This window comes from Emydura macquarii, unplaced genomic scaffold (genome assembly GCF_026122565.2).
Source record: "Emydura macquarii macquarii isolate MOO-44397 ecotype Brisbane River unplaced genomic scaffold, CSIRO-AGI_Emac_v2 contig_3390, whole genome shotgun sequence".
In the NCBI taxonomy this organism is placed as follows: Eukaryota; Metazoa; Chordata; order Testudines; family Chelidae; genus Emydura; species Emydura macquarii.
This window is the reverse complement of record NW_027133527.1, coordinates 1,783,784-1,797,549: the sequence shown is the minus strand read 5'-3', so window position 1 is coordinate 1,797,549 and position 13,766 is coordinate 1,783,784. Positions and strand designations below refer to the sequence as shown.

The window sequence follows — 13,766 nt, the reverse complement described above, 5'->3', positions numbered from 1 at the left end:
CACCCCCATTAGCTATTAGGTACCAAACCCTGGAATCAGCTGGTGCAGCCAGAAAACCCAGGCCTACCTTATCTTTGTGGCTCTTCATTAGTCTCCCATCCACAAAGCCTCCTTGCCCTCACTCCCTGCTTCTCTGCCTCTATTTATAAACTCTGCCAGGCATGGCCGGCAGCTGGAAGTCACGTGGTTCAGTGTGTATCAAAATAAAGTCGAGTTCCGATTTATGAGACCTTGAAATACCCTGGGGGTTTGCATGGAGGGAGTACCAGCATCTCATAACCCCATATGGAACCCTGGTCAGATTTCCTTATAAGTGGATTTAACGGTAGGCTGTAGCTAAAAGAACAGCCTTCAACTCTGTGAAGAGGGGATGAGCTGAAAGTTTCTTATTTCGCATCCTGTTTGTTACATATTAAAGTGGGTGATGGAAGTATTTTCCCTCCATTGCTAATCAGCTCCTCCTGCAGCTTCAGCCTTCAGGCAAGATATAATCTTGTGTTTAGGACATCACAACCTGTTGTCATGAAAGTGACGGATGCCAAGCATTGCGGCTTTGAAACCTCACAGCAGGATCAAATCAGAGGAGCAGCTGAGAGCAGAGGAGGAGAAGGAGAGAAGCCAGGTTTAAATAAAATCTATTGGCAGTGGCAAAGGAATCCATGAGCAGAAGGGAAAGGAAATCTAAACAGAAATGTACTAAATCCAGATTGTGCCCCAGTGTGAGTGTCTCTATGGGGAAGGATGCTAAGCTCAGCGCCACAAAACCACAGGCGAATAATATCTGAACACTGCTCCAGAAACACTACAAAATCCAAGGAGGAGATGGGAAAGAGATTCACCAATGGCCAAGGCCATCCTGCATTCGCAGTAACATGACTGGGTGGAATATGCCCACCAGACCCTAACAGATGATCCCTGTTGAAAAGGCAGCCTAGAACGCTGCATGGATTTGGCAGAGGTAGGAGACAGTGCTGAGTAACCAGAGCTTTCAGAAACCAAGCTCGCTAAACTATGTGAGCTGCAGCATCTTAATTTCATGATTGGTTAAACTAATGGAACAGCATTGGTTCTCTTCTGAGAGAGGGAGGTGTTTTGATCAGACCACCAGGAGTCCTACTGAGCCACAGCCTTTCTGCAGACAAAGGCTACAGAGGAGAGCTTCATGATCACCCATGGAGAGTTGAAGAGAGCTCTCTAATGCTACAAGTAAACTATATTTTGGATCCATGTTCATTTGTTCCCAACCAAGCATTTTGCAAAGCAAAGCAGATTATGTTACAAAACTTTCAAGGGCTGAATCTTACTAGCTGAAAAAAATTGAAAGGGAAGGCCAGGGGCATCATTACAGAAAAATTCTATGAGGGCAAAGTTGTGTCAGCATATAGAATGTTACATGTGATTATATTATAACCTGCAAAGCTGGGTGGAGCACACAGACCTATGAGAAGTCTGGGCAGGGGCAAACCAAGATCTAGGGGTAAGGAGTGAGAACTGCCTCCCTTGCATCATAGCAAATGACACCTGGGGAAGAATTTTCTATTAAAGTAGGGTAAGATCCTTGCTTAGCAAACCTTCAAGCTCCACTAGAGCTCTTAGTTTAAACTTAGTGAAACTAAGTATTTAAAAGCCACGGTAGTGAGAAGATGCTATTAAGCTGTCTAATCAGTAACAGAACCATATTTCAAGGTGGAAGAAGGGGTTATATTGAAACATAGAAGAATGACACAGAATGAGAAGAGCTTTGGGAGTGAGCCTCCCAGCCTAGGTGAACAGACAACCACTAGCTTGGCTCAAGCTAGCATGCTAAAAATAGCAGCATGAGTATTATGGCATGGGTAGAGCAGCATAGACTAGCCCCCTGAGTTCAGACCCAGTAGGTTGAGTGGGCTTAGACTGTGGCAGCTAGCCTGAGCTGCTGCCTGTGTCATAATGCTGCTAATTTTAGCATGCTAACTTGAGCGGAGCTAATGCATGTCTGTCTGCCCTGGCTAGGAGGCTTGCTCTCAGCCGCAGTGTAGACATACCCTTAGGCAAATCTGTCACTGCACCCAGTGTTTGCTGCATGCCATGCACAGATGTGTGGAGAGGGGGTCAGTGCCTTTGTACAAGGAACCAGCGCAAGAGCTTGAGAAGAGCCAGATGCTGGAACTATAGACTTGGTGGAACGAGAAAGCACACAATGACCAGGTCAAATAGAGGGCTGCACACCGACTGGGAGACAAAAGGACAGATGGAACACGAACTTATGAAGAACCCAAGTGACTCGACCCCAGTGCTTCATCCACACACAAATGATCCTCCACGAACCAAAGAAACCCTGACAACAAATGTGAAGTGGGGGAACGCAACCCTTAGCCTGTGGCTGAGAAGAAAGACTTGCCTGATAATAAATGTCCCAGTCACATAGAGCTAGCCAAGTCTTCAGGGAAACCTTGGAATCACAAAGTTACAAAAGGGGAGAAACAAACCAGTGAGTGAATGAGGTTGGTAACAGAAGTGTTCAACTTCTGTTACTTTAACAGCAGGAGCTGCAAAATAGAGAGATAAGTGGTGCAGGGAAACAGTGCATATCCTTCTAATTGCACTATGTAATTCCTTGTCTTAACTAAACGGTTAACACAAAGTCACGCTTCTTGAATTGCACAAACACTAAGTAACTTGGTACCAGTGCCAATGTATAAAAATAAAAAGCTTTTGTAGATGTATAAACCCTACAGTAAAAACTGATTTACAAATGCAATGCTTTGCATGTGAGCACGCGCTGGGAGGGCATGTATGTTTGTACGTACACAAAGCTTGAACAAAAGTTGTTTGCAGACAAACGTGTAGCATAATGGGTCAAGGGTCTTATGCACATTTATACCACCCACTAGCATACGACACTGAGTAGGTGGGAGGACAGCACTGCTTGAAGGTGCCTCATTTTGTACTGCTAATCTTGTTTAAGTCTGGTTAGCATTTGAACCACAAAGAAATACAAAGCCTTACCTCAATTTTGTGGTTGCAAAAATCATTATTCCTAAAACTATGCTATGCTCACATTGCTAAATAAAGACCTTTGTTGTTAAGGAATGCTGACTTGTGAAGCTGCTTTAAAAACAAGGGGGTCATGATATTGCACAGCATAATAGAAGGAGTAGAACTTCTGGAGAAGCTTTGTGTATTATTGCCTGTCTTTAATATTGTTGATTGCAAGTGGAAGGAAGCTACGGATTTCAGTTTCCGAACCTTCCTCTCAAGCTTTCTTCCACTGATGTCTACTTTGCGTAAATACACAAAGTAAAAGCTTTTAAGGACACCTCAATCTTCATTTGTTAATTTTTCTTAATAAACCAAGTCTGAAGTGTTATCTGACTGCATGGGTGTGGTGAACTTGCAATTGATCTGATTCTGGAGCACTGAATGGGATCCAGGAAATTGTATTAAACTGCAACCTGCTGAAATGGTCTGATGCAGAGTAAGCCAGCTAAGGTGGGAATGACATAGTATGTGAAAACAAAAGAAGAGTCTTCCTTTTTGTTAACGGTTGGGTTGATTTGTCACCTTAAGCACATGGTACCCGTATGGCAAAGAACATCATCTATTATAGAAAAATTGTTTGGCAAACAGGAAACTGAGGAACCAGTTCCCAAATCAGCTCTTGCATCCGCTCAATGATTCAATGAAAATGAAGCCCTCCTCCAGGTCTCTGCATCTCCACTTCCCTGGCAGTGGAATGAACTAGATAAACTAGAGGATCTTTCTTTCCCAGGTCTAGCATCTACCATACTCAAGGTCAAATTCAGACTGAGTTCAAGTCAATGGAATTGCAGCTGTTTACATCAGATCTGAAGTTGTCCCCAAGTCCTCCTTTGTGGTTGAGAGCAATAGCAGAGGTGCACTCACAAGGCTAACATCTGAAAGAAGATGTAGCATTTCCATTCACACCAAGAATACCGTGTCAACACCTTCATTCTCATGTGCCAGTATAAAATTAAAAAACCTTTTGGGCTCACCGTCATGGAGGACTCAGTGGACCTTCTATCCAGTGATTTTGCTCTACGGTGTGGAGACAAAGGGGAAGCTGAGACTTCCAGGATGGATCCTACTGCAGCAGTTTCAGAGGTGAAGTCCTGGAAAAAGAGAATTAGCTCAGATTACCACAACATCAATGCAAACTCTAACAACGTGAAAGACCCAGTGGTGTTCATGATACATTTCTTAAACTCAGCAATTAAAATTAATGAGCTCACACACTTTTTTTAGTTAATTTCTTTTTTTATTAATGCTTCTTGTCACCCGCTGTGCTTTTTTCATGTCAGATCTGATGCCTCCCTTTCCTATCCTGGAGGGAGAGATAAGGTGATTTATCTTTTGCTCTGATCCCACCACTGGAGCAAAGAGACTGGGCAGTTCATGACAAATCTGCATCGATTCCCAAGCAGTTGTTTGCCTTACTTGTGTTCAAAGCCTGCCTGCTGTGGTACATGCATCCCTTTCTTAGGCCTCTAGACTCTGTGCTCCATACATGGAAATTCTCAGTTAGGACCCACAGCCAAGGAAAATCCTAGCTGTACAACGGAGAGCACTAAATACGAGCTACCCGCCAACACCACATCCCCCAGAACATAGGCAGGTGCCTTCAACCTACCTCTGAGAGAAGTGAAAGGCTTACCCGTTTTCTGGGGAAAACCCTCTTCTCGCTCCTGCCCTGACGTGTCTCGCTGGAAAGGGAGGGGCCTGTGGATGCATTGGTTTCCATATGCTCTGCATTCTCTATATCTAATGCCTCAAATTTTTCAATTACCTGGGATCGCCTGGAACATAGAGAGAGAAGAAACCGGTGCCTGTTTAAAGCAAGAGCAGCAATTGTTTCATGAGTCACTACAGAATGGCACAATCCAATATAGCAAGAGGCTCCCCCAGGGTAGCAGCAACAAGGGTTACATCCTGCAGAACTCTGCAAAACCGCTCCTTTCTAAGCCTGTGCATTCCTGCCCTTTCATTCAAGTTTCCCTTGCATGTTGGAAAACATGGCGGATTCAGGACAAAGGACAGGTCTCAACTTGACAGGCAGGACTTTACCTGCAAGCTTTGAAGCCATAAGAGAAGCATACAGAATGCTTGACTTCAAGCCTAGGAGAACTAACTGTTTGGGTCAGTTCAAACTGGGCTGAATTCTTTGCTGGCCGTGTATTACAGAAAAGGTGCTCTTCTGGTCTCTGGTACACACTTAGCCAGAGGTAGCATATTTCACATGGACAGTCTGGCCTTTCACAGCTTCTGAGCTCCAAGTATGTTCCACCTCCACACAGAGTTATTTTTATCATTACTAGTGGGATCTGTTTGCCCTTCTTCTCCACCCCCACCTATTTCCACGAGATTTAATGAAGCAGGGTCTCAGTGATCTCCTCAATTCACAATGGCTAATGGGCTGCTCCAAAGAGAGTTCCCCACCCCTGCACATTTTAAAAAAATCTTGAAAACATTTTCTAAACCAGCATCATCGGCTCTGTGTTTGGTCCTTCACTCTTCACCTCTGTAACTAACCAACCAGTAAACCAGCATTGCACTGAGAACATTTACAGATGTAGAGAGGAACATTCTCAGAGCGCAAGAGAAAAAAGATAGGTTCTGGTTGCCCAAAATAAACAGTAGGGCCCTGACTCTGCAAAGACTCACCCACATGCTTAAACAAACATCAAAAACTGCTACTGCAGTAGTAACATGGCACACTTGCCATTTCAAAAGGATGGGGCTTCCTCTTTGTCTAATCCATTCTGCATATCCTTTGCTGCAGCATAACCAATCACCAGCTGCAGTACTAAGCAACGGGGCCTCTCTCATACAGGATACTGGTCACCCTCCTTCTTTGCTCTAATAGTGGCTTTGATGCCTCTGCTGAAAGGGGACAACTCCTCCTACACATATATTAAGGATGGGCAAGGAACCAACCCAAAACATCTCCCTAAATCCAAACCACAAGCCTTCTGAGGTTGGGAAAACTGCCCACTTTTGCAGCTGGGATCAGAAGCACTCTAGTATATCATGAAAGGCTATTCTGCCAGACCCCATAACAGGAAATACTGGAATCCTCAAAGGGACCTGGCAGTGTGAGATTTTTTAGAATGATTTTGAACAGCCAAGAGCTTCAGATAAGGATCAACCTCTGGGCTTTTATCTGAGCCAAGGGATCTTTTTAGAGATTCACCCATCACTAGCATATGCAACAGAGTAGCCCAAGCTGCAAAATTTGGATCCTGATTTTGAACCCTGCTAAAAGTTCAATCCACAGGAAAAATGGGGCCTCATCACAATATCTGGACCCAAAATAAGGCTTATATTCTAAATCACAAGGTTTAGGAGCATTTGAATCTGAGCGTTTTGGTTTATGTTCATCTCTAACATATGTTTAAAAATCACAAAATCAAACAGCAGCCAATTCAAGAGAAACAAGTTGTTTAGTTACCAACAATTATTTTCAATTCTTCTCTTAAAAGGGAAACTGTGAGATCAGTTAGGGTTTTATAAGTTTTTAACCAAATTTCATAAAATAAAAAAATATGGCTTCAACATAAACATTCTCTTGCTGTGTTTGCAACTGAAACAATGCAGCACAGAGGTAAAGCCATAAGAACCAGACAAGTGAAACCAACTAAAAACAAGAGTTTACTAGGTCTGCATTCACTAGAAAAGATAAAGAAAGTGCAAAACGTAGACAACATCAGCAAGGACAGTGATTTTTAAATCAATCAGATTTTAGAAAGAGCTCACTCCATTTGAATCATCTATGGCTCCAATCCTGAAAGCTGCAGGATGCTGGATAGAACCTTGTGCCCTGGCAGAAATCAATTCAGGCCCCACAAAGGGGCAGTGTGGTCTATACTAATATAATGCAGCCTGCAGGATTGGGGCCCAAAGTCCTTAGTAAAATAAATAAGGGAAATTTCTTTGCATACATGATTTTTAACCAATTTCACTGGCCCAGCCTTCTCTCTCAGACTTGATTTAGCATATAATAAGAGACCCATGAATTAACACTGTCTCTTCCCTTTCAGGTGAAGGTCTGAAGAAAATTAAAAACAAAACCGAAAAACCAAAATCAAAAGCAGGTTGATTTCTCATGAAAGGGGCTGCACCATCGAGTTGTCTACGGCTCGAGATTGAGATGAGATGGTAGCGAAGCAGGCGGAGTAAAGGACACGTCACACAGCAACACAGGAGGAGAAGGTGGAGAGCAACAAGACCTGGAAGAAAACAAGGCTGGAAAATGAATGAACAGAAGAGGAAATTATATATATCTATATATATATCTATATAAATAAATAAAAATAAATAAATAAAAAGCAAAATCATCCCAAGAATTCATTACAAAAAGAAAAAAAAAATCATAGCAACCAAATCACAGCACCCAGTGTTAATATCATTAGATTGTTCCCTCCATTTGCTAAACATTTCAAGACAGATATTGCTGTGGTTGACAAAGACTCGGTGAGTGTGTGAGAGAGCGCGGAGAGAAATCCATTCTCCATTGAACCCATTCTGAGGACAGCTACACATGGGCACCTGAGAGAGAACCTATCCTACAAACATTGGCTCCAAATCTCAGAGAAGGTGGTATGAAGTGTTTAAAGAGATATGGTGCCATTCAGAACTCTCTCAATTCCCAAGCTAGTTCTCGGGAGCTCATCTTCCATGCAAACTATTTAATCTGCTCCAGGCCACTGAATACAAACTACAGAACTGAGTTATTGAAGTGAAAGTAAAGGGAGAGCTAAAAAGACTGACAACAAAATCTAAAATTAAAATGATTTTCTTTGATTGGAAGAGATTTGTTGTATTCATTTATTATTTAGCTGCAAGAAAGATTGCGAGTGTGTCAGAGATGAGAAAGGAAATTACCCCCAGGGATGTATGACATTAAAGAATAGTTACAAAGAAAAAAAAATTAATAAATGAAAGGAAGGAGTGGGTAACTTCTGTCTGCAAAGCAAAGGTGTATATGCAGTGGGGCTCTAGGGGTTCGACACTCACTTCTGAGACTCAGACACACAGAAGATGTTTGTGAGAAATCTCTCAGTAAAATTTGTCTGCAATTTCAGTGCAGCTTTATAATTTATTGAAGAGAGGGAGAATTATTTCAGCAAACAACTAACTCTGATTTCATAGCAGGTCCCGATTCCTATCAGCAGAGGAGGTTAGAATTCAGGACTCAGTAAGAAGAATAGCCTTTAAAACCCTGCAGGTTATAAACAAGCATGTGCACACACCAAGCAGAGGGCCTCAAAACTCCACAGAGATCAGCACTGTGAGCAGCAGTGTAACGTGCTATCATTATGAACATGACGCACACTATACAGAGAGTGAATGCCCACATGAAACTTCCAGCTACAAGCAGTTCCCATGCCCCAGTTTCAGAGGATACTGTGGTAACCCAAGGAGCAGAGCTTGTGTGGTTAGTCATCATCGCATCTGAATTCCAGTTACCTTTAAGCCCTCTCTCACTAGATGGCAGTAAGACTTTTGCTAAATCAAGAACTGCCCATCATAAACCCTGTATTTGTAGCCAAGGCCGTACAGGAGCAGCTCATCCAGGGCAAAGGCAGCCTGCATAAATGAAGATATTACCACCTGGAGCTGGTCATGTTCCTTCCCTAGACTCCTTGCTTGTTGTCAGTAAGGGCAAAGGAGGAAATAAATAAGGAAGTTCTGAAGGCAATGTGGATAAGGGTCATTTCCTTTCTCCAGCTGGTTAAAGAGCATCCGAGGAGCTTGGAAAACGTTGTATTCGAGGGAGCAGGGGTTGAAGAACTGCATATGCCATTTGTGGGGAGGTGCCTTAGGAACCATCACACAAGGGCCGTTGAGGGAGCTGTCAGGAAGCTGGAAATGGGGAACAGGCATCACTGGGTGGGCCTGAGGGTTCCATGGCAGTTGGGGGAAGGGGGAGCAGAATGCTGTGGGCCTGAGGGTTCCGTGGCAGTTGAGAGGGGGTGTTGGGCGGAACCCCCTGGGCCTGAGGGTTCCGTGGCAGTTGAAGGGGAGACGGTGTTGGGCGGAACCCCCTGGGGGCCTGAGGGTTCCGTGGCAGTTGGAGGGGGGGTGTCAGGCAGAACACTGTGAACCTGAGGGTTCCGTGGCAGTTGAAGGGGGTGTCAGGCAGAACACTGTGAACCTGAGGGTTCCGTGGCAGCTAAGTGAACTCAGGTCAGGGAGGGGAGACACTGGAGGAGGAAAAGGGTTATGAACTCTTACGGGGAACCCAGTTTTCCTCTCCCAAGCTGAATGAAGCCTCCCAGCACCTGGCAGAGGAGACTGGGTGAGACTGCCCTACTCGCACATCTCTACCATCCAACCTGGCAGAGATCTGGGTTTGAGGGTGAAGGTAATCGGGGGAAGCAGTTAACACTTGCATATAAGACAACATTTCAGTGTATGTTGGACCCCTGGCTTATTCCCCACCACTGATCTTGAAACCCTTTATGTGCTCGGTCAGTCCTCTGTCTAGTTTCCAAAGAAGTGGCCCTATTTCTGGGTGGGGGAAGACACTTGGACTATACTTATTGCTCAGCTAGCCTTTCAGACATCTGTGGGCACAGCATCTCTGCAAGGGCTCCCATTCTAACACCACAGAGTGGAAGCGCTACCAAATCCACCCAGAGCTCAGCTAAAGGAATGTAGAACAAAAAAAGCCACCACCCACTTGACTCAGACCCAGGCTATCGCCTGTACCAGGGACAAATTGTTGTTGTATACATATAATTTCCATTTTACTGTCTCCAGCACTAAAGGAACAAGCTTGTGTGTTTTGGATTCACTTCCTCTTCTCTTTGTTCACTGGCAACATGAGCTGAACTGTGCAGAGATCTAGAAACAGCATTAAACACCAAATGTATTGCTGCAGACCAGCAGGGTGAGCTCAAACACTGATTATCTGTGAGACACACCAAAATAGTGATGTTGAAAGTTTCTCAGAAATGGTGGGTTCATTTTAGTTTATAAAGAAGAGATTTAGAATTTGTCAGATTCTCTCCACAGAAAATTGTGAAGGGGTCAGTGGTTAAAATTTATGTCTAAACAATCAACCAGATCCTTTTAAAACACAGTCCTGAACATTCACTAGGATTATATTACTCATATAGGATCTTTTAAAATAATAATAAAAAAAAAGTGGAGTGAGAGGCTTGGAAACAGGATTGCTAAGAGAGGCTGCCCTAACTAGGGCTACTAGAAAAAAGTGTATAGTTCTCTTCCATCTGAAGATCCAATCCTCATGCAATGATTTAGAGTGGATGGGTGGAAGAAAGGGAAGAGAAGCTGAGAATACTGACAAAACATTAGCAAATTTGTTTGGTTTCACTACTGGACAAAGAGACACAGTTTAGTGGGGTTTCACTGGGGTCTGCATGAGAGTTGAATAATTCTAGGTAAATTCCCAGTATAAAACGAGATGGAGTTAGAGAGTTACTTGACAGGATCATTCAAAATGCTCTGAAGCATAAAGGAAAAACTGGCACCTGAAGTCTGAGAAGTGAAGTTTCATGAGTCCTCAACCCCCAATGGCACAGATTCAATGCAGAGAAAAACATGTTAATAAAATGTAAACTAAGTAAATCAAATTAAAAAGCAGCCAAGCCAAGCAGGGAGAAGAGATATGTTAATTCTTGAGTACAGCACTAAACCAGCTCTCTCCAGCCAAGTCCACTTGAGCATTTGAAATGCTGAGGTCCCTGGTTCAGGGAAATATGACCTCTCCTGCCCACACCACCCAGATCATCTCCAGCTGAGACAAAGCCTGAGTCCTCTTTTATAACTGGCTGCGTTCTCTTTCAAAATCATGGATTACACTTGTATTCCCTTCTCCACACGACCCTCTATCTCACTACCTTCCATGATGATTTTTCCCAAGCACTACTTTTCTGGCCAAGGAGGACTGAAGGAGCCCCTGTTCCCAGCCCTTCACATGACCAGAAAGAGCTGTGCAGTTGAATAGCTCCCTTTCCTATCCCCCAAAAGCAGCAGAGATCATCACTAATCCTAACAACTAGTTGGGAAATGCTCTCCTCTAATTCTCACATGCACTTATCTGTCATCTTTGTGGGAGGAAACTGTCAAGTTAAATATTTTAGAACAATTATCTGTCACTATCATCTTAGATCATTAAAGCTTGGAGTGTTTTAAACATCTACTCCCTATCCTTGACCATTTATGCTGTTTATGTTTATTTTACCTTTTTCCCTCAACTGTGAAACTAGACACTTGTCAATTTCACTCTAAGCCCACTTCACACAGTGGTGAAAAAGAGATCAGTCCCACACTGCCCTGTGGGGATGTGCCATCATCTTCCCCCCTCAAAAAAACCCAACAACTCTGTTCACAAATCATGAAGGTGCTTCTCTTTATAGAAGGTTCTTTAAAACTTTTTAAACAGAAGATTTGGGTCCTGCACCACCGCAGAATGTCTCTTTAAATAAAAGGGAGATGTGAGGAGGAAAAGCTGCTGCCTCATCACTGCTCAAACAAATCCCTTTTCCATTGGTACTGACAAGCCGCCCCCTTCTCCCGTCCTGACTGCAGGCAGGAGGCAGGGAGGAAAGGGAAACAATTGTAGGGACATTGGGAGGGGTGTGTGGGGAACTTTGGTCACACAAAAAGCCCTTCTGAGTGAGCTATTGTGATGATCTGAGTTAATGAAAAAATGTAGGCTGGCTTGACAGGACATTAGCCCACCAGCCCTTGAAATATGATGAGCGACAATGCAAAAAAGACTTGTTTATTTTAAATCTTTTCCCAGCAGCCTCAGAAATCAAACAAAAGACACCCACCCTTGTCACGCCCACTGTGCCGAGGGGATCCCAGGGAGTTTATTAAAGCACGTTTTAAAAAATAAATGAATGTCGCCTGTGCTTTTGCTTTTATTTATCTGCCCCCAGGCCCTAGGCAAAGCAAAGTCGCTTTGAATAAAGGCAATAAGCCGACTAGACATAACATAGGGGTGTTTTTACCAATGTCGACACAGCAATAAAATCCAATCTCCTGCTGCTGTCTAATGGCCTCATCAGGAGCCCAGGAAACAAAAAGACTGGGTGTAATGGGCTTTCTCTGGGAGGAGGCAGGCACAAACCAGAAATCAGTAGGATTGAAATAAAAAGGACAATATCTAGCAGCAGCTCTGAGATCCTTCTTCTCCCAGGCATCTGTTATTTGTATGCTTGTCTTCCTCATCACACATTCCATGCTCTCTCCTTATGCCCCAGTTTTGACACATATTTGCACACCAGTGCCCCAACTGGCACTACTAGCTGTTCAGAAATAACTCCCTTACAAAGCTACGGAACCCAAGGATTTTCACAAACATCACTGCTTTCAGCTACACCACATCACGCTGAGGCTAGGACTCAGGAGTGTCAGCTCCAGAAGAACACACCTGTTCTAGCACCAGAGCTATTAGCTGGCAGTAGTAGGAGTAGACCTTTTATCTTCTGTGAGCCTATCACTAGCAGGTGACATGATCACATGCACACTTGAGCCAATATGTTACAGGCTCAATCCAAAAACCAGAATTACTGTCCTGTCCTTTCTCCACCCAATGTATCAGGGGGGGTCTACAGGAGGCAAGCATGGCATCCTTCTTGCCAGACAAAGGAAGGACAAAGTCCTTAGGTGGGGCAAGAAAGCCAAGATATTGCTGTATGAGTCAGTCCCCTCCTCCAACCCAAATTGCAGTCAAGCAGTTAAGCTACACACTGCTTGGGTGAATACAGGTTAGAGGCAAGCATGGTTCAGCTGCAAATCTAAATGAAATAAAACAAACAGGTGCAAAGCAGCTCTGCTTGTGCAATAGCTGCTGCTCTGCTTTGCAGTGCAGTTTTATGCCTGCATTAATTGCAGACCAGCCTGAAAACAGTCCTCCGGGGATGTGAAAACAAACCACAAGTGTTTGGTGGCATCATGCTACAGCGAACATGCCTGCAGGAACCCAAGTGCAAGCAAACTGGACTGACAATCAACCCTCTAGCCCAGTGCCCTTGTCTTATGGCTTAGTCTACAGCCCTCACCACATAAATGGGGCTTTTTCAGGGCAAGTTAAATCTATCCTCCCTCCCCACTGGGCCTCCTTAACCAGAGAAAAGCCAAGCACGCTTGCACTGTGTGCGCATGCGCACTGGATTCAAAGCCTTCTCCACTAAGCTGTTTTGCCACTCACTCTGTTCTGCATTGGCAGTCGACTCCTGTCTCTCCAAGATTAACTCTGTGACACTTTGAAACCTCTCTCAGCTCAGACCGTTGCATAACACACATGGCCCCAACAGTTTATAAAAATACCCTAATTAATGGTGCAAGGTGCCAACACGCACTGCGTGAGGGTGGAGGAGGAGGAGGAGGGAGGAACTATAGAGCATCACATGGCAGCCTACTGGAGGAAGGCCCAGAGCACTCACAACCCCCAGCCTACTATCCCCAGAGAAGGATCTGCCCAGAATCGTTGGTTACCTGTACTAACACACATTGGCACTGGTAGGGAATGCATCCTTAGCTGGTTAACATGGAGTGGATGTCCTAGCTATGCTCCACTCCAGAAGCACTTCCCAGTGGCTACAGGAGCTACTGTATATGAAGTTGAGAGAGCAAAGGGGAGTCTGGAAAATAATGGAGACTTAGAAAGATGGCCTGGGTACAAATGTGAGGGGCCTCCTTGCACTGGCTCAATGTCCCTTGCTTTGGGCAGCTGGGAGTTCGCTCAATAAATACCTTTGGCTGGGGATGCATGACAAGGGAGAGCAGTT

General features: G+C 44.2%; 1 protein-coding gene across 6 annotated transcripts in view; it reads right to left on the bottom strand.

Moving 5' to 3' along the window:
- MPRIP (myosin phosphatase Rho interacting protein) overlaps positions 1 to 13,766 on the bottom strand; it is a 158,710-nt gene that overhangs the window by 42,406 nt on the left and 102,538 nt on the right. For all 6 annotated transcript variants that reach the window (XM_067534139.1, XM_067534135.1, XM_067534134.1 and 3 more), the window contains exons 8-9: positions 4,655 to 4,796; positions 3,996 to 4,112 (exon numbers count right to left, since the gene is read on the bottom strand). In XM_067534139.1, the coding sequence (XP_067390240.1) occupies positions 3,996 to 4,112; positions 4,655 to 4,796 (259 nt within the window). The remainder of the gene's footprint in view (positions 1 to 3,995; positions 4,113 to 4,654; positions 4,797 to 13,766) is intronic.